At 34.2% G+C, this 20,602-nt stretch overlaps 1 protein-coding gene across 1 annotated transcript in view; it reads right to left on the bottom strand.

Moving 5' to 3' along the window:
- Positions 1 to 481: 481 nt before the first annotated feature.
- The window catches only part of LOC129942378 (transient receptor potential protein), a 33,272-nt gene continuing 13,151 nt past the window's right edge, over positions 482 to 20,602 (bottom strand). The window contains exons 5-16 of the mRNA XM_056051279.1: positions 19,892 to 20,093; positions 19,486 to 19,662; positions 19,187 to 19,421; positions 18,969 to 19,121; positions 8,246 to 8,391; positions 7,809 to 8,176; positions 7,395 to 7,752; positions 2,250 to 2,469; positions 1,976 to 2,144; positions 1,750 to 1,913; positions 1,492 to 1,676; positions 482 to 1,428 (exon numbers count right to left, since the gene is read on the bottom strand). Coding sequence (XP_055907254.1) covers positions 721 to 1,428; positions 1,492 to 1,676; positions 1,750 to 1,913; positions 1,976 to 2,144; positions 2,250 to 2,469; positions 7,395 to 7,752; positions 7,809 to 8,176; positions 8,246 to 8,391; positions 18,969 to 19,121; positions 19,187 to 19,421; positions 19,486 to 19,662; positions 19,892 to 20,093 — 3,085 coding nt within the window. The 3' untranslated portion in view covers positions 482 to 720. The remainder of the gene's footprint in view (positions 1,429 to 1,491; positions 1,677 to 1,749; positions 1,914 to 1,975; positions 2,145 to 2,249; positions 2,470 to 7,394; positions 7,753 to 7,808; positions 8,177 to 8,245; positions 8,392 to 18,968; positions 19,122 to 19,186; positions 19,422 to 19,485; positions 19,663 to 19,891; positions 20,094 to 20,602) is intronic.

Genomic DNA, 20,602 nt, shown 5'->3' with positions numbered 1-20,602 from the left:
ATTAGCTTGGTGTCGACGGACAGGCAAGCGTCTTCCAACCAAATTGACCACTTCGCGATTAGTCGACGCTTTAGAACCAATCTCTTGAATGTCCGAAACAGAAGAGGCACCGACATGAGACTTGCCCGTGACCACCACTTAATGATAGCTACCCTAATATTGCGTATAACTACTGTTCGAAGATCCAACAGAATAGCACGAGCCCCCAAATTCAACATCGCCAGACTTAAGGATCCCACGGCCCGTCAACAATTTAGGGATCAACTGTCTCACATGACGACATCGTACATCTTGAAAATTTGTTTTCATTTCAGGTGCTGACAGAATAGTCGTTTAGAAAGAAGAAAGCAACAACACTTGGCTTTCAGAAGAATCTTGGGCAAGGATCAACGAACGCAAACAGTTAAGGGTAGAATAACTGCTGCACAAGGGGAAGAAAGAAATGAGCTGGAGTCCTCGTTCCACATAAAAAAGAGAGAGGTTTAAAGTCAAAAATATAATTTACTTAAATAATTTTTATTGTATTGCAATTAATTTTGACAGAAATTTAAATTTTGAAATCTTTTATGTAGCATCAACAATTTAAAGTAAATTTTTTTATTTTCTTCAATTTTATTAATTAATTAGCTATGATGTAATTTTAGTATTAATTTATTTTTTATTATTGAATTGATATCTAGTTTAAAAAATAAAAATAAAACCGCATCCGTTTCAGTCTTCTTACAGCCATCCCGAAATCATACGACCTGTTACCTGTGATTTACCTCGGTCACCACCAGCCGCAGCACTACTCTGGCCAACATTGATCTTTGCTGGTACTTTCTTCTCTGGAGGTTTGGCTCCGGGTTTATCACCAGGTTTATCAGCGGGTTTATCAGCAGGCTTATCTGCTGGCTTGTCACTTCCTTTATCTCCTTCCTTTGCTGCACCACCTGCTTCGGCTGGTTTGTCTGCAGCAGTAGTGGCATTTGGCGCACCGGCTGGAGGAGCAGCAGCAGGCTTATCACCTGCAGCTGCTGGGGCTGCTCCAGCAGGAGCAGCTGGGGCTTGAGCTTTTGCAGCTGCTGCTGTGGCATCGGGAGGTTTGGCTGCATCGGTTTTAGCAGTTTCGGCTTTTTTGGCGGCTGCATCTGGTTTAGCTGCTTCACCTGGTTTTGCAACATCTGGCTTGGCGGCATCTTTTTTCGCTGCATCAGGCTTAGCTGCTGCATCTGGTTTTGCTGCTGCTTCTGGTTTTGCTGCTGCATCTGGTTTAGCAGCTCCATCAGCAGGCTTAGCTCCTTCACCTGGTTTTGGGGCTCCGACAGGCTTTGTGGAATCGGCAACCTTACCTATTTGTTTCGGTGGTTTAGCATCTGCTTTCTCTCCAGCTGGAGGAGCTGGGGCATTTCCTTTGACTGAAGATGTAAGCATTTTCATTGATTTTGTCTGAAGAACAGAAAAGAAAAATAAGTTAAATATTACCTTGAGTTTTATAAAGCCTAAACTTACCATGTCAGTTTTGTCCTTTGGTCCGGTCTTCGTCGATCCAGCTGGCTTGGCACCTGCTGCTGCCGCACCTTCAGCAGTTGTTTTGGCTGCTTCTTCCTCTTCGGCAGCTGTCAATTTCTTCTGCATGAATTTAACGTATGCAACTCGAGTTGCCCTCGTTACCTCACCCAATTTTGGATTGTATTCTAAGGGAAAATGTCATCGTCGTCAGGACGTGAATTCCTAAGCATTATGTAATTGGGAAGAAGCAAAACTCACCAACAAGTCGATTTTGGTTCATGCCAAGACCCTCATTGGCTTCTTGAATAATCTGCCTTCTCAAGCTCCTCTGGCTTCGTCGTTGCATTGAAGATCGTTTCGATCCAATCGGATCAGCCGACATGGTATTTTTGCGAACGATAGCATTCCAATCCTTCTTTTCACTGATGTAGACACAAAAAAAGGAGATCAGCTAAGCTTATTATAACGGTTGAGAAGTCCTTACCCTTTCATTGATTGTTTCTTGCCAATAACTTTAGCAATCGAACTGAATACGTCAACAGTCTTATCCATATTTTCGTCCATTTCCTTTTGCAAGTTCTCAACGAATCCAATTTGGAAGTCCTTCAAAATACGTCTTTCCATAACTTTTCCCTTCTTTGTTCCAGCAGCAGCTTTAAAAAACACAAAACAATTTAAATTCAATTCAATTTAAAAAACGAATCGACATCTGAAAAAAAAAAAACAAAGCAACAACCATCAAAAACCTAGAATTTTACCTTGTGTCTTCTTTTCAATATCAGGAACATCGAACTTATTATTTTGGAATATTTCCAACAGCTCAAAGCGCAACGAACTAATGTCCTGACGCACTTCAATGATGTCATCTTCAGTTATGCCAAAGTCGTCACGTTTCCTTTGCTCGGCGGTGACAAATCGTCGAATTAGTAGCTTCATCACTCTGTCGTGCAGAGCTTGTGACTTTTCTTGTGTTTTTCGCTGCATGGGTAAATTTAAATTAATTTCTTATATTAAAATATTTAAATTTTGTAAAAGTTCTTTGGAAACTGGGAAATCCTATGAAGATGACGACAAGCGACAAGCGACGCCATCATCGCCATCAACATGAAGACGACGGTCGAGGACTGTGTCAAAGGCGACGACGCCTCTTCCATTGCGATTTATGACCATCGATTTGTAATTTGATTAAGGTTGATGTATATCCAATTGAGAGGTACAACAATAGGATTGAAAGGCTTGAATAAAATCGACTCTAAGTTTATGTAACTCCCACTATTGTGGTATCGAAATTTGTTACTGGATTACTAAAGTTTTACTATCTAAAAACTGAACTTTGTTTCAATATTTGATTTGATTATTGTTTGAATAAATATGATTTATTTTAAGGCGCATGGAATCCAAATTAATAGTAGACCCAGACCAGCTCTAGATACAGTGTAACAATCAATCTTACATTGGCTCAGACAAATTTTTTTTATATTGCTTTTCGAGAGTCTTTGTGGTTTCTTAGTCTTGGATAGTCATTTTAAAAGTCAGACACCATCCAATAGTTTGATAGCTATACCCATTGGATGTATAGAATGTAGAACCTCTAATATTAAAAAAACATCGTTTTAGAACAGATGTCTAGCTGCAAGCTTTTACCCTACAATCCAAAAAAAAGTTATGGGATTTATATAAGGTGTTTAGAACGTTATTGAAAAAATTCCATGATAAGGAGTTTACACTGGCAGCGTTATTAGAAATTAAAAACAGTGCAGTCAAAATGTCCCACACAGGTCTCGAAACAGACTGTTAAAGACTCGATCATATTTTTTTTTTTTATAATTAGCAAACACTAAAAGGGTTTTTATACCTTTAATATGCCAAGAACACAGTGTGAACATTATAGGAAAAGAGGGAAGGGTTGGATAGGAGGTGTCGGTGTACATTGGTTTTAAATTTCTGAACATTGCAATGACAGGGAAAGATAGAGCGTGGCAAGGCGTTCCACATTCGCGTAGTACGGCTAAAAAAAGAATCTCTGTACTTCATAGTACGTCCGAAGGTGGGCTCAAGGGTAAACTGATGGGCATTCCTAGAAGCGCGGGTATTACGGTTAAATTGTTTAAGAGGAGGAATGCAACTGGCTATTTCACTAGAGCATAGTCCGTTAAAATAACGGTAAAAAAGGGTGAGGCAAGAAACCTTACGTCGATGTTCGAGTGATGTAAACGAGTTGATGATGTTTATGTCACCAATCATTTTAAAAGCTCTTTTTTAAATACTGTCCAAGATGCTTAAATAAGTTACTGGAGCACCAGCCCAGAGATGAGAGTTATATTCAAGTTTCGGACGTATATAGGTTTTGTAGATTGTAGCCAGATCAGACGGAGAAAAAAATTTCTTGCAACGTCTCAGAAAACCTAGACATCTTGCGGCATTTTTGGCAACATCGCGTTTGTGTTCGCTCCACAAAAGGTGGTTGCTTATGCACATTCCGAGGATGTCAAGATTTTCTGTTTCGTTGATGCAAGTGCCACTCATAGATAGTGGCAAAGACGGTTTATCTCGATTTAACTAAGCAAGACAGCATTGCGTTTTCGAAGCATTAAATTCCACACGATTTTTTATTCCCCATTGTACAATGCTGTGTAGGTCGGAATTTAATGAGCTAATCATATTTTGCCGTTGCAGTTCCACATCCGAAGAGGAGGGTTGTGAGTCTGGAAACGAATATGAAAAGCTAAGAGTGCTATCGTCAGCGAAACAATGTATTGGATTAGAAGTAGCAGACAGGAGATCATTTATAAAAATGAGGAAGAGGGTCGGAGACAAAACGGAGCCCTGGGGCACACCAGCGTTTATTTTATGAGTTTCAGACTTGAATCCGTCCAAAACAACTTGTATTGAACGGTTCGAAAGAAAATTTCTAATCCAACGAAGAAGAGATTCGTCGATATCGAAATCGATAAAAAGATGGTGATGTTAATAGGCGATGTTAAGTAGACTGATTCCTCTATAGTTGGTGCAGTTTAGAGGGTCAGCTTTTTCAGGATCGGGCAAACAATACTGAGGTTCCATTCATCGGGCATGCTTTCTTCCGACCATATTTTGCAGATGAGTTGGTACATGCTCATAACCAATTTATCTCCAACTGCTTTAAAGAGCTCGGCATTCAAGCCATCCACTCCAGCGCAGCGGCTTTATTAGACTTTAGGTAGATATGGCAATCTTTACTTAGTCTAAGTCGGGAGGACAGGATTGTTAGCTTTCGTCGTCTATGTTGAATGGATCATCCTGCCTGACAGCGGAATTCACTTCGTCGTCGCCATTATACAGTCTGCAGAAGTGGTCCTTCCATATCCTCAGTATTGACTGCGGTTCCACTATGATGTTTCCACTTAAGTCTTTGCAGCCTTTGGTTCGAGGTTTATGTATCTGTGAATTTCGTTTCACCTGTTCATAAAACTTTCGGACCTTGATTCAAGCTTTACAACCTCTCAACATCTTCGACTTTATGTACAAACAAATCCTGCAAAAAGCGGCTTACGGCAAAGCCAGACCTGTTATCTATACAATTGCTTGTGATTATGAAGGGTTTTGGCGCGGGTAGATTTTGGCTCCTCGTGGAGGCCATTTTGTTGTCAAATCATTTGTTTTTCATTTAGTTGTTTATGCCAAGCCAACATGGCAAAATACACACTTGAACAGCACGTTCAAATTATAAAACTTTATTATCGAAGTGCGCCCATTTTACGAAGTGTACAGCAGAACTCGAGGCAGTCTATTCCGGCGCGCCGGGCTAAAGGCCTTTCGCGGACTTCGACTTAGCGAATTTAACGTCGGGACTTGGGCCTACAACCGAACAAGATCTAACTGACCCAGGAGCTCAAAGTTCATGACCATAGACAAAGCTGCCGTTTGTGCGCTGACTGGGATTCGGATCGTTTGGAAGAGGGCCCCAAATGTTGGCGGAAAAATCATCTTGATAAACGAGGCGCGTTTTTGGATGAAAAGCTGTGATAACAAGCAAAATTGCCGTGTATGGGACGACACCAACCCACGCGAGGTTCACCAGATGAAAGTGCATCCTCAAAAAGTTACCGTGTGGATTTTGGTCCGTACTTTTTTGAAAACGACATTAGTGAGGCTGTCACCGTCAACAGCGAGCGCTACATAACGATGATAACTAATTTCTTATGAGCCAAATTTAATCACATGGACCTATACAACATGAGGTTCCAGCAGTACGGCGGAGCTGCGTGCCACATGTTAAATGTCAATTAGCCACCAAGATCATGCGATTTGACCCCGATAGACTTTTTTCCGTGGGGTTTCTTTAAGTCGCAGGTCTATGGAAATAAACCACAATCGATCGATGCCCTAAGGGTGAACATAACACAGGCCATCGCTCAAATTCAGCCGAATCCATGCGGAAGAGTCATTGAAAATTGGACCACTCGGTTCCGTGCAGCCGAGGCGCGTATTTGAATGATGTGTTATTGATACTTTATATTGATACTCCATAGAGGTCATAGGGGTCTGAGCCAAATCAAAATGGACAAATCAAAATGGACAAATTAACAAGTGTAAGCGACAAAATTGTTTAATAAAATAAAAATAGTCGGTCAGAGTCCCAATAGCCTAACCTATTTAACAAAATTGTAACCGTAATCGTCATAAAAACAAATCAGTCCACTGGTTTAGTAAAAGATTAAACAACACTCATGCGTGACGAAAATATGGAAATCCTTGAAATCACCATCGTTGTGCTGAGAGTACAGGAGAATGTGAAACAGTCAATTTCACGTAACTCGGTTTCGGCCTTTTGTAGAACCAAAAATAAGTCGCAATTTAGCACACTTTCACACAAAACTTTAATGACTATAAACAATCAAAATGATCACTTAATTGGCTCTGGAACAATTGGAAACTGACTGACACATTGAGAAATTCAATCTGAGGTACATCAACAAACTGATGGTATCGTAAGTCCATAATTTTTTATAGGCCAAGCTAAAAGTTATCGCTTACCGACATCTCTTTTCTGTATTTGAAAAAATGGTCGCCAGTGTCATATGCTGTCATTTGTCAAATAACATTCTAATTGCGCCCTCTTGGAGGTTGACGATTCTTTTAAGATAATTTTTTGACTTTGTCAAAACGTGAAATCACGTGACCAAGTAACTTTTGACGCAATAAAGTTAATCGGTTTGTATAGCTTGTTGCTTTTTTATTTATAGAACTATACATCGGTCCAATCATGATCTTTCATCGCCAGCCAAACGGAAATGGACAATTTTGAAACATCATCAATACCTGCAGCATCAATGCTTTTTAGTTAAGACTGCATTAAAAATATGCACAACGCACTTGTCTTAAGACCATTCTCTGCTAATTGTATTATTCCCTGCCTTAGCAGTTTTACAATTACGGCAACCACAATAATTATCGAGAGAAGCGGCTACGATTCCCTATTGTAAATGGCTAACATTCAACAAATAATATGACACTTCAAATGTCAACAGAATTAAACAGATGTCAAATACCTGCGCAAGCAGCTTGAAACTTAGAATTTGTTTGTCCTAATAGTGACTTCATTGATTGCTTTACTTTTTAGATGAATTTCATATTTTAGGTAATTACCCTAATTGTTCTTATGTCAAGTGTTTAAACTTTGTTCTTAAATGCAATCGAAAAACGTTTGAAAAGTTTGTCCCCAATAAAAGTTCCCTTAACAGATATTAAACGTGTCCCTACCTTACAAACGTAAAAGTCAAAGTCAACTTGACATCAGAAAAATCTAATGATATAAATAACTGTATGGATTGGTGACGTTTTTGCATTGAGTGTTAACTTTTTAAAAATCTTGGAATAAGATTAAATGTTCCAAACGAAAACGAATCATCAAAATTACTCACCTTAAAGCTCTTAGTTTTCTTATTAGTATCCTTTCCAAGTGTCTTCCTTAGCAATTTTACTGATGGGCACAAGTTAAATGGTGGTGGAACAGTGCCGCCATCTTCAAAGTAGCTCATCCACAGCTGTGATCGAGCAAATTTCCATTCTGTATCAGCTCGTTCGGAAATGATTTGATATGAATTTGACATCATGGCAATCAACATGTTGAGCAGTACAATAATATTGATCACTGAATACGATCCGAACATGAGAAGAGCCCAAAAGCGGGTGAAACTCTTAATGCCAGCCAAATCGAACGATACCAAGTCGACAAGACCAAAAGAAGCCCAAAACAATGATTGTGAGGTTTCAAAGAGGCTGCAAGAAATCAATTTATTGCATAAGAAGTCTTTTACAACTCGTATAAAAATTACTTTGAGAATCGACGCCATATTGAACAAGCTTTTTCTTGATCGTCGAAGTCCGCTACATCAGGATGCAAATGGTAACACTTTTTCTTTTCCAAATCAGCATAGTACCAGAGAAGTTGATTGAGGCCACAACCAAACGCGAACAGAACCAAAGTGTAGATGAAGAAGAACTTTATGATATCGATAATCATTCGACCCAATGACACTTGCAGCGGTCCCAAGTGAGGATTGATGGAGAAAATGTGCACAAGCTTCAAGAAGGAGAATATCATAGCTGCCGCAAACGCACCCTCAGATATTAACATCGGATCAAACGGATGCCAATGTTCTCGCGGAAAATACGGGTCTATATTTCGATACCATAGATCTCGCTTGGAAAGAAAAAATAAGTTGTAAATTAGTTAACCTTGTTTTAAAAATTATTTAGTTTATAAGCTTACATGTACAATAACCCAAGCTGTGGCTCTACAGAGAATCCATGTGACATAGAACATATTCGATATGAAATCTACAATGTTCCATAAGTCACAAATGTACTCAAACAGACCATCCGAATAGAGAGTCCTTAATTCACCAAATATTAAACCTGCAAACAATAAGAACAACAAAATACACCTATGTTTTCTAAATACACCTATAAAACATTCAATCTTAGAAAAACATCTGAAAAACAATTTGAAAAACGTTTTGTATGATGAAGAATTATCAATTCATTCCACGTTGGGCAAACTTAAGGATACAAAGTATTTTAGGAACATACTTTCGGAAGCTTGTTGCATGCATATGGAAAAGAATTGTTAATCCTTCAACTCTCAAACATCATACGCTAGGAATGTAGGCGGATTGCAGCAGCTATATAGAATCTCATTATTTCTTTATAGCTTCTGTAAAGCGTGATTGCTTCAAGGCTTGAAGTATTTCTTTTTCTGGTATAAGATTAGTTACACTATTATTTTAGTACACATGCGGAAAACTTACTGCAAAGTATAGTGGGTGAATGTTTCAAAGTTCGTCGTTAAATATTTATGAGAAGAAATGTGGTATAGAAATGTATCAGGTTTTATGTCTGTTTGCTTAAAGTTCTTTTTTGGTTTTCGATTATTTTTGTTTGAACCAGTTTCTCAGATCTCTCGCAAGACGCAGGTGGAAGTTTTTTATTTAGTGAAAACCTCCAACAATTTAAATGTTTTCTTTCAACTTCTGATGCATTTTTGAATGTTAATATAAAACAAACAAAATTATTTCATAAACAGAACTTTTGCACTTTTAAAATTTCTCGCCCACAAATTGTGTGGAATTGCTCCAATGGATGGCCAATTCAATTATATTTTTTGTTTTGAAATCATAGGTTAATTGCGGGAGAGATGCCGCATACAACCGAATTTCTAACTGGGACCTATTTTATAAATATTGATGATGTCGACAATTGACAATTTGTTAATTCACAACTTGACGAAAATCTAGAATTGTGGGAAAATATCCGACGGTTGCATCTTTTCGTTTCATAAAGAAATTTTCATGACAATTGAATTAGCGGTTTGTTTGCTGTATAGAGTTATAGTGTGGTTTCTGCAGCCTTAGAGTTCGGAGTGACTGAAATATATTTGACAATAAAGTTAATTATTCGAATTGAATGCATTTAATATGCAGCATCTCTCTCAGTCTTTTGATTTTATTTATTTTGTTGTTATTTTTTATGAAAATTGTAATTTTCCATTGGTTAAGTATTTTAATATGATAGAGTTTAAATCAATTGTTAAGTTTCTTGCAAAAATAATGTTTATAAAAAACTAAATTGAATATTCCAAAGGCACGGCATATCTCCCTCAATTACCCTAAAACATTTTAAACCTAATACTTTTGTTTAAATTATGTTATAAAATAAAAATGTATAAAGATATAAGAATTCTTATCCATCTGCGTATATATGTATGTGTTTTCTTATTTTTCATTTCCATGAAAATTTATGCAGTGTTATGAATTCTTTTCTTTATTTATTTATTTATTCATCAATCAAAGAACAAAGTTCTCTTATAGACTAATAGATAATAATATTCAAAATAACTGCAATAATATATAAAAAAATAAAAATTACAATAATATATAAATATATGCAAATGTCAAGTAGATCTCAGTACGTTTAAAACATACATTTTAAAGGTATCCATAGTGCAAATTCTAAAAAAAGTCCAAACTAGTACAAACTGAATTTGCTTCTCTGATGCAACTAGAAATTGGTTCATTACGACCATAGTAAGATCTATGAAATTGCTCGTAAAAAAGAATATTATCTCTGAAATTAAAACCAGGAACACGAGTAGATATAAGTGCAAGAAGTTAAGCACATTTAATATGATTATAAAGTATATCTCTAATAAACATTATCGCAAAGTATGCACACCGATTTGCCAAACTCTGCATACCAAATAAGAGACATCTAGTTTCATACGATGAAATAACAATACCCCAATGATTTTTATAATACATAAGCCTTCAAATATTTTTCTGAATTTTCTCCCTTCTAACAATTGAGTCCTTATAGCAAGGGTTCCAAACTATTTCTTTTGATGGACCCTAACATTTGGTTGGATTTATTTATGATATATTCAATATTATAAGAAAGCTTAGTATCAAGGATAACACCTAAATCTTTCTTTTGTGCTACACGATCCAATATAGAACTATCAATTTGATACTCGTAAAAAATTGTGAAAATTATACGGAAGCAAGACATACCTTGGAATTTTGAAATATTAAGATATAAATAGTTTAAATAACACCAATCTGCCAATTTATTTAAGTCATCATTTAATTAAATACTATCATCAATCAGCGGGAACATTAAAGGGCCTAAGTGGCTACCCTGAGGGACACCAGATGGAACCAATATTTGATTAGAATGATATTCGTCAATCTTAACGACTTGAACTCTCGATGTTAAATAAGATTTCAAGCAATCCAGAAAATCAGTAAAAATTATTATTAATCAGTTTGACTATAAGATTCAAAATTATTAATTATATAGTTAGTCATAAATGTATTTTTTTTTAAATGAAAAGTAAGCAAAGGAGTCCTGAACTGAAGTTTTTGCGTCCTACTTTCCTGAGGTTAATTAGAGAATTCACCCCTATTGTTAAATTGTTTAAATATAAGCTTTAATTATTATTAACATACACATTATTCAATTCAGAACGAAAACATTTTGTGAAAAAGTCAATGGTAATATAATAATAACTCTCGAAAAGATCTTTAGCAAAATCATAAACTCTAAAAATGTTTTCCAATATTGATAAATGATATAGTTCAATAAATTTAGTTGGAAAAGTTATTTTAAATTAAATAAAAGTAGCAATTTGTTTGCAAAGATGAAAAATTTTATTTAATTAACTTTGAAAATGAATTAATTTATAAACAATCAATAATTGAAGTTTTAGCTGTGTTTTTGTGAAGGTATTCGGGACCGAATTTAGTGTGGAATTTTTAATAGCGCAGTTAAACATTCTGCATCCATAACTCAAACTTCCTTAAGTCAATTTCTCTGTAACTCATATTTTAATTGTGTACTTTGCGTTTACCACTTTATTTTCAAAGACTTTGAACTCCATAACTCGAACTTCTCTAATTCAAATTTCTCTCTTTTTTCAATTTTTTATTATTGCGTTTGATGGTTAAATATCTCTTGATCGGAAAAATTCCTTTTGTTTATGATTGAGTTTTCTAAAGCAATGCTGGCTGTTATTTACAAAACTTATATGTACTTCCAAAGCTTGAGTATAACTCCCATATCTGGGCTGGTGCTCCTGCAACTTACTTAAGACTCTTGGATAGTATTGAACGTAGAGCATTTAGATTGATTGATGATAATACCATCGTAGGATCATTTACGTCGCTTGAACATCGTCGTAAAGTTTCCTGTCTCACCCTCTTTTACCGTTATTTTAACGGTTTAAGCTCTCGTGAAATAGCCAGCTGCATTCCTCCCCTTAAACAGTTCAACCGTAATACTCGTGCTTCTAGGAATGCTCATCAGTATACCCTCGAGCCCAACTTCGGTCGTACCGTCAAGTATAGAGATTCGTTGTTTAGCCGTACTAAGTGAATGTGGAATTCCTTAACACACTCTGTCTTTTCTAGTCATTGCAATATTCAGGAATTCAAAACCAATGCGCACCGACATCTACTTTTAAACCGTCTCTCCTCTTCCTAGTGCTCACACTGTGCATCTACATAATAAATTAAATTAAATTGGGTGGCGCAACAGTCCGTTGTGATCCAGGGCCTAGTGACTTACAACTCTCAACCATTCCTGTGTGCGAGTACTGTTGTCAGGAATTTTGGGCCGAATCCGAACGGCTAATTTGAGAAAGCACTTTTTCATGACAAGAATTACTCTTGAAGGATTTGTCAATTTCTCGCGAGAGGCAGTACCCGCGAATTTTTTTTTTTTTTAATTAAGGTGGCACAGGCAGGGATTGAACCCAAGACCCCTTGCATGACAGTTCAACGTACTAACCATCATGCCACGGGTACATAATAAGGGTAGTTATATTCCCTTAAGTGTGTGCTTATTATAAAATAAAAACATACTAATTCATCTCGAACTTTTGTACTGAAAAGGGTAACCCCCTTTTTTACTCTTTTTATTAATTTTTGAGGCTACTATAATGCATTATTTTAGAAGTTTCTTTTAGGAAGAGGAATGGCTAGTTTTCTTCAAAATTTTGTTCTGAAAGAAGTTAAAAATTTCCAAAAAATAAACGAATCGACATGTCAGAATGAAAAACGATGCTGAATCATCAGGATACGTAAAAACTTCAATGTGAAAAAAACCTCTAAAATATTTTATGAAAGACGTGACAAGGAATGTAAATCATCCGTTTGCAGGTGCAATCATAAAAGAGAATGTTGCGAGTACAGTTTGACTTAACAAATTTAAAAAAAAATGTAGATTTTATGGAATATAAAAGGCGTTGTTCAAAAAACTATATTGCGGGGGAAAGTGCCGCAATTAATGAAGAACATTGCAAGCATTGAAAACAAAAGATTGTGTCTTTAATGTAGACAAAACAGGGCTTTTTATAAAAGTCTTCCAAACAAAACCTTAACGTTTAAAGGGGAAAAACGTCACAGTGGGAAACATAGAAAGGAACGGGTCACGCTTAAATCCGGGTGAAGGATTAATTGCACAGCCTAGACAAGCTTTTGAAACAAAACGTGACACTCTTCTGATGATAATACACCGGATCGTTTTTAATTTAATTAACGAGATTGAAAGGTTTTTCCAATCGAACTGTAAATATATTTTAAGGCATTCTTAACTAAAATTCTGTGTCTCTTCTTGTGTTTATATATAATAAAAATAAACAAAATACATCTTTTTTTTATTTCCTGAAATCGAAGTTCCTGTAACTCGAATTTATTAACTTCCCATAGGAAGTTATTGTTTTGGGTCCGATTTGTCAAATTGAAAATTTTGACATTTGAAACTTTAAGATATTGGCTTTAATTTACTTTTTTCTTTCAACAAATATTGTTGTCAAGCTGCAGTAAAATTTTGAAAAAAAAACTAATTGACAGTTTTTGTACAAAAATTTAACAAAAATTGGTAAAAATTGATTTTCGACTCAAATAGCTTTTCAACAACTTGAAATATTGGCTTCGAACTAATTTTATCTTATAAAAAATATTGTTTTCAACATTCGATAAAATTTTGAAAAAAATTAAAATGATAGTTTTTAACCAAAAATAAAACTCTAAAAAAACAATACTAAAACTTCGTAAAAATTTACTTTCGACTCAAATAGCTTTTCAAAAATTAAAAATATTGGCTTCAAACTTATTTTATTTCACAGAAAATATTGTTTTCCATATTCAGTAATTTTTATATTGAAATCCAAAAGGCCGTTTTTTCATAAAAAATAAAATCTAGACAAACTTTAAAGCAAGACAGTTCGACAGACGGGATGGGAAGTTATCAGTGTGGGTCGCATCCCAACCTCTTTTTTTCTTTTGTTTTGAAAGCTCGACATATGGAAGTTTAGCGTACTTTTTTTGTTGAGCGTTAAAGTACATTTCTATACTTGTGGTAAAATTTGGAATTATTAGTTTCCACGAGTCCGTTTTGAGTTTAAGAAGCGGAAATTGGCGAACTAAATGTTGCCGCAAATGTTCGACTTAAAGGTGTTCGAATTGAAATATTTAACTACTAGTTAATGTATTTGACATTAGACATTGCATATAAAGATCCATCATTGTGGCCTTTGAATTTAAAGTTAAATCGTATAGAACGTGAAAAGTATCTAGACAAATTGTATATTTTTTTCAAAATAAAAATTATGACTTCAAGCCTTCCAAAAAAAGTTTGGAAACAAAATAGATTATTTTCGTCGCATTAATTTCATCGTAAATTAAACAATGGAGAAACGTGTGAAAGCAAATGGCTTCTTTTTTCTGAATCTGGGGGAGCCGATGAAGTTATTGGATCTCCAGACAATGGAAATTATCTTGTAATAAAAGAATTGTTGTCTTAATTCGATCCATTTTTGAAAGAACATTTAATTAATCATGCAAATGTAAGTCGAGAAAATGTTTCTTACTTTTCTAAAACAATTTACGAGGGGCTCATTAAATTGATGTCAAATTAGGTATTAAATCAGATTGTTAATGAAATAAAATCAGATAAATATTGGGGCCTCATTGTTGATTCTACTCCTGATTTATCGCATGTGGATCATATCTGTAATATTTAGGCATTATTTTAATGGGCATATCCACAAACGCTTTGTTTGCTTTTTGCAAATACAAAACCATACAGGAGATCAATAAAGTATCGATATATTACACTTGCTAGAAGAATACGATTTGAACATCAAAGACTTACGATAATGCCAGTAACATATCAGGAAAATACTCTGGATTACAGGTTCGTTTAAAAAAAGAAAATGAATTAGCTTTTTACGTTCCCTGCGTTGCACATTCATTGAATCTAGTTTTCGAATGTAGCGTGAATGATAATATTCATTCCGCGATTTTTTTTAATCTTATACAAACATTGTTCAACTTTGTTAGTTCATCTACACATAGATGGGATGTATTGCAAAAAGAAAGTGGAAAAGTTACGAGTTTGTCCATAACTCGATGGTCGAAAAGAGCAGATGCCGTGAATGCTTAAGTGAATAATTTTGCTTATCTTTTTAATGCGTTAAGCTGATGATCAAAATCAAAATTTAGATACTCGGCATGAAGCTTCATCTCTAAAATCGAAAATTATTAAACTTGAAAATGCCTTAATGGCGGTATTCTGGAAAGAGTTTTTAAATAAATTTGACTATACCAATACGTACATATCTGAAAAAAGTGGAACTAGATTTAAACGTAGCTGAGAACATGATGTTGTCTTTGATTGAATATTTAAAAAGAGGCTGGGATGCGATCCACACTGATAACTTCCCATCCCGTCTGTCGATTTGTCTTGCTTAAAACTTTGTCTAGATTTTATTTTTTATGAAAAAACGGACTGTTGGATTTTTATATAAAAATTACTGAATATTGAAACAATATTTTCTGTGAAATATAATAAGTTTGATGCCTATATTTTTAATTTTTGAAAAGCTTTTGAGTCGAAAGTAAATTTTTACCAAGTTTTAGTATTGTTTTTTTTAGAGTTTTATTTTTTGTAAAAAAAACTGTCAATTTGATTTTTCTCAAAATTTTATCAGATGTCAAAAACATTATTCTTCGTTGCAAAAATTGTTTTGGAGATGAAATCATATCTTAGTCGTAAAATTTTGGAGGTGACAAATTTTTACGCACACACAGACATCTTTCTAAAAATCTTTTATTTCGACTCTAGGGACCTTGAAACGTCGACTTATTTCACCTTTTAAAATACCTAACTAAATCGTTGAAAAACAAATGATTGACGTTTTTCCAAATGTTTATATAGCCCTTAGAATATTCGCAACAAAGATCTTTCTCAGTCCTTAAAAAGATACAAAATATGTACCGATCTTCGATATTGGATGAAAGATTATCACCTTTAACTCGTTTAGCAATCAAATCCGAATTATTAAGATCGATTGAGTTCAATGATTTAATTCAAGATTTTGTTAAAATGAAATTGAGAAAAAAAGAATGAATCTAATAAATATTAATTACTATATTATTTGTTACTTTAGTCAATAGTATGTGCGTTTAACGCTTTTGGGTTTAAAATGAAATTGGGTGGCGCAGCAGTCCGTTGGAAACTATGGCCTAGTGACTTACAACTCTCAACCATTCCTGTGTGCGAGTAATGTTATCAGCAATGGAGGGGACCTACAGTTTATATGACGAATCCGAACGGCTATTTTGAGAAAGCACTTTTTCTCGAAAGAGGCAGTACCCGTAAAAAGACTTTAGATGGCATAGGCAGGAATCGAACCCAAGACCTCTGGCATGACAGGCCAACGCACTAACCATCATGCCACTGGTACTACCGCTTTTGGGTTTACCATTTTTTATTTGCGATTGCAAAATGAACACATTTAATTTTTCAGAAACGCTAAAAAAACCCCTGATGAATAATTAGCCCGGGGTATCAAAAATTCTTAATCTTATCGGGGTTGAGGAACTTGTGGGATAACTTCTTGTATTTTTGATGCGTCAACTCCTTGGCTCATCGTCTCTTGGAGCTTAGGACGCTGTGGGTTATTGAGTTGGCTCGCTTGGGGTTTAGGACGCTCTGGGTTATGAGGTGTTGGCTTGCTTTTGTCTCGTATCTTTTTAGGGGGCCTTGAATTTGAAATAGCCCCAGGCCCTCATTTTCTTTAATCTGGGCCTGGATTCAACATATGCTTAATCATCTCTAAATGAAATTTTCACTGCATTATAGTTTTATTAAGAATTAACTCATTTAGAATTCAATCTTAGTTCAACATTTTACGTGTTAAAATGCAAAAACAATGTCAACCTATTTTTAACATTACTACAGTGTTCTCGCACTTAAATACATTTTATTTTGTTTACACCTTTTGTATGGTCTTATGATATTTTAAAGATCATTAAAAGCACAATAAAGAATTATGTCAGCATATAACTTTTTTCAAAAAAGAAAAAAAGAACTTTAGGCTCTGAAGTAATCGGCAATAATTGTGCTTTCCTCCCCTGATACATGTTCCTTCAATCTGAAATAAACTTATTTTTAGGGAGAGTGTTAAGGACATTTGCCGAAATTCGGAAAAATAAATATTTTTGGATCTAGTTTTCAATAAAAATGGAACTACATACATAAGTCTTTAAAATAGAAAATCACACTATAAAAATGTGATAAATTGTTGTATCCATGCCACGGGTATTGAAGTAGTCCTTTATTATTTAAAGCAATAAGAAAATTACGTTTCCTTTTATTTAGGACTAATGTCCATGACTGAACTGAATCCTTCGATTGATATCCCTGATTTCAAATAAATTTAATTCCAAATTACAAACTAAGTTCTCCTAAGCAATATAACATGAATAGTTTCATTTTGTCCGGTCTAAGTAAAGTCTTTGGAAATTAAGTTCCTAGAGCCTAACTACGGTTGTGGGACGAAATTTTGTATATTATTTTGTTCTTAAAGACAAATTAATGTAAATTAAATTTAATTTCGAGGAACTGTGCACAATTGGTTTAGCAGTTACCTAAAAGAAAGAATACAAAGGGTTAAAATAAATGGTATTTTTAGTGAAGTTAATGTCTTATAAAATGGTGTACCCCAAGGATCTGTACTTGGCCCGGTCTTATTTCTGATTTACATTAACTCGATTTTCAAGCAAAAATTTAACGGACTACCAACAGCTTTTACAGATGACATAACATTCACATACAAGTACAAAAACAACTTCGAATGTATTGTTAAGATTGGGGAAGACCTAGAAAAATTCACTGCTCATAAATGAATAATCAGCGAAAAAACTAAATTATTAACGTTCAAAATATCTGGGAATACTTTAAATGACTATAATCTTTACTTTCATGCATGTGACTGCAAAAAATTCAGTTTACCACTTCACAATTTTTGCTTACCAAATTTTTATTCCAATAAATCGTGCTCAAATTTGTGTTTTAAAATTGAGTCAGTTAAAAGCTTTAAGTATTTAGGAGTGTGAGTGTTGATTGACTATAACTTGAACTGGAAAGATCATTTTCAAACATTAAAATCACATATGTGTCTAAATGCTCGTAAAATGTATCTCATTAAACCATACTGCTCAAAAAAAAGTTTTATGTAAAATATACTACGGTCTTGCACATTCAAAGTTACAATATGGTATAACTAGTTGGGGTGGGACTTATTTAAACACACTTTATCCTGTCTTCATTGCACAAAAACACTTGGTTCGCATTATCTCTCAGTGTAATCGTCGCACTCATAGTTGGCCTCTATTTAATAATCTCAAAATTTTACCCTTAGTACCTTGAAAATATATAGATGTTTTATTATCTATATATTTTCAAGGTACTAAGGAATTTTTCAAACAAAGTGGTAATATACCAAGTCGATACAATGAGTCTCATAACTTAAGAATAAACAACATGGCTTTTGTTAACATACCAGTGGCACGTACATGTACAACTCATTTTTATCATTTTTACTTATTTACGGCCCCAAAATATTTTAATAAATTTCCGTATTCAATCCGAATAAATCAAAATAAAAATATTTTTATTAAAGAAATTAAAAATTGGCTGTTCACTTTTGATCACACCAATATTGAATTTATATTCAGAGTATAAAGGCGACACAATAGGCATGTTTTCTCTTAATTGTTTTCCTCTTTTTCTCTATTTTCTCTATTATTATTTATCCATTTTTATTATGTACTATCTAAGAAATTTATTTAGTTCTATGAATTGCCTTTGATTTTATATACAACAATGAATTATTTCTTCTTATTTAATATTGTAACTGATGTCACCCCAAATTAGATCTTTCAAAATAAAAAAAAAATTCTTGAAGTGTCGTTCATCACTAATTTTGAACTTTATGTTCTAAGATTACTGAACGATTACTAATTTATCCATTTCTTAAATTCTCTTTAAGTTATCCTACTATTGTTATATTTAAATAAATTTGAAATGAAATGGAAAAATGAATAAAAATAAAATAAAAAAAAAATAAAATAAAAAAAAAATTTACTCACTGAAAATATACATAATAATTCCCAATTCGATTGGTCCTGGCAATGATCCCCGCTCGTATTTCTTCCAATTTTCCAACATTGCTGTCATCCAAGGAAATGCAATTAATTCAAACATAATTTGTACAACCCTCAAAGATGCAGCACCCAAAAGTGCTATAATAATTATATAATTAAATTTAATTATTTTTAATTATTTTTTATAATTATTCAAACCATACCAAGGAAGAACATATAACTGCAAGAATGTGAGATAAACTTTACAAAAGGCTTTCGCATAAGTTTACCCTTTTCTGATTCGGGGGCTAAGAGATAATTCATACTGTTTAAAGGGAACATGCATCCAAGTTTAACAACGTCTATAATTTGTTGACTAACAGTTTTTCTTCGAAATCCGGGTAAACCTTCATACCAAATAGCAGCAAGTAATTGTTGGACATTTGGATGGGCCACAAACTGCAATGGATTTGGAACTTGTGGAAATTCTTTAAAAAGAAAAATAAAGGAGTTTTCAACTTACTTGCTTTTGTTTATACTTAATTGCCAATTTCAAACGTTCCAATGTTTGACGCGTCCCTGGCAACCAAACATCATGGGTATCCTCATGATTGTAGTTCAGCATAACTTCTAATTCCAAGGAAGTACGTGCATGATCCAGAAGTGAGGACACAAACGATTGTACGTCAGCACGCATTTCCTAAAAATATAAATATTTCCTTGTTTTATTCAAGTCTGCTGTTAAATATAAAAAGCATCTATTCCATTTTCTATTAAATCAAGGAGAGTCTTTTGAATCTTCAATAAAAGTTGAACAAACCGCAAATTGAATCATATATTCTTCTCTGACCATTTTCTTACATCAAAACATCTATCTGCATGTTTCGTTTTTCTTTGTTTGGTATTTTTGTATGAAAATAAAAACTTACCGTATATTCTGCGCGAAATTCCGATTCCATTGCCTGAAGGCGTTTCAATTCCCAGGACAATTCAAAGGCTGTTAGAACTGGATCTCGGGAACTGAGAGCTATAAGGGAACTTGCAGATAATGCCCGAAATGCATTGATACGAGATTGTGAATGTCGCAAGGAGTCGGTTTCTTGAGATGTTACACAATCATCACAGCCACATCTGTATAGGACGAAAAGGAAGACAATTTCAGCACTCAGAAAACAAAGGGTGCAATAATTCAAAACACTCGTATGTTAGTAGACACAAGAAATAAACAAGAATTTATGTTAATTTCAATCAAATACAATTTTTTAAAACTTTAAAGTTATTGTTTATATTTTTGTATAAGGTATTTTTGGTTAATAAACATTGATAAGAATTAATTAATTATTGTTTTCTTCTTGTTATACTGCCCTTTGTGAGCAACAACAATGCTAAACTAATAAATATTAGTTTTAAAGTATGTTTAAGGCTTGACAAAGATGTTGTTTGTGTTGTTGTGTTCAAAAAGTATAAAAGGGCTGTGATGTCTACACCGGTCTTTATTGAAGTTAACATTTTGTTTTTGATTTAATTTTGAAGTTTTCATAAATAATTTCTTTAACAAAAAAGTTTTAGAATGTAATCAAAATTAATTTCGCAATTTTTGTACCTTTTGTAATTTGTTTTTGAAATAATCATAATATCAA

This window comes from Eupeodes corollae, chromosome 1 (assembly GCF_945859685.1).
Source record: "Eupeodes corollae chromosome 1, idEupCoro1.1, whole genome shotgun sequence".
Classification (NCBI taxonomy): Eukaryota; Metazoa; Arthropoda; class Insecta; order Diptera; family Syrphidae; genus Eupeodes; species Eupeodes corollae.
This window is presented reverse-complemented; position numbering and strand designations above follow the sequence as displayed.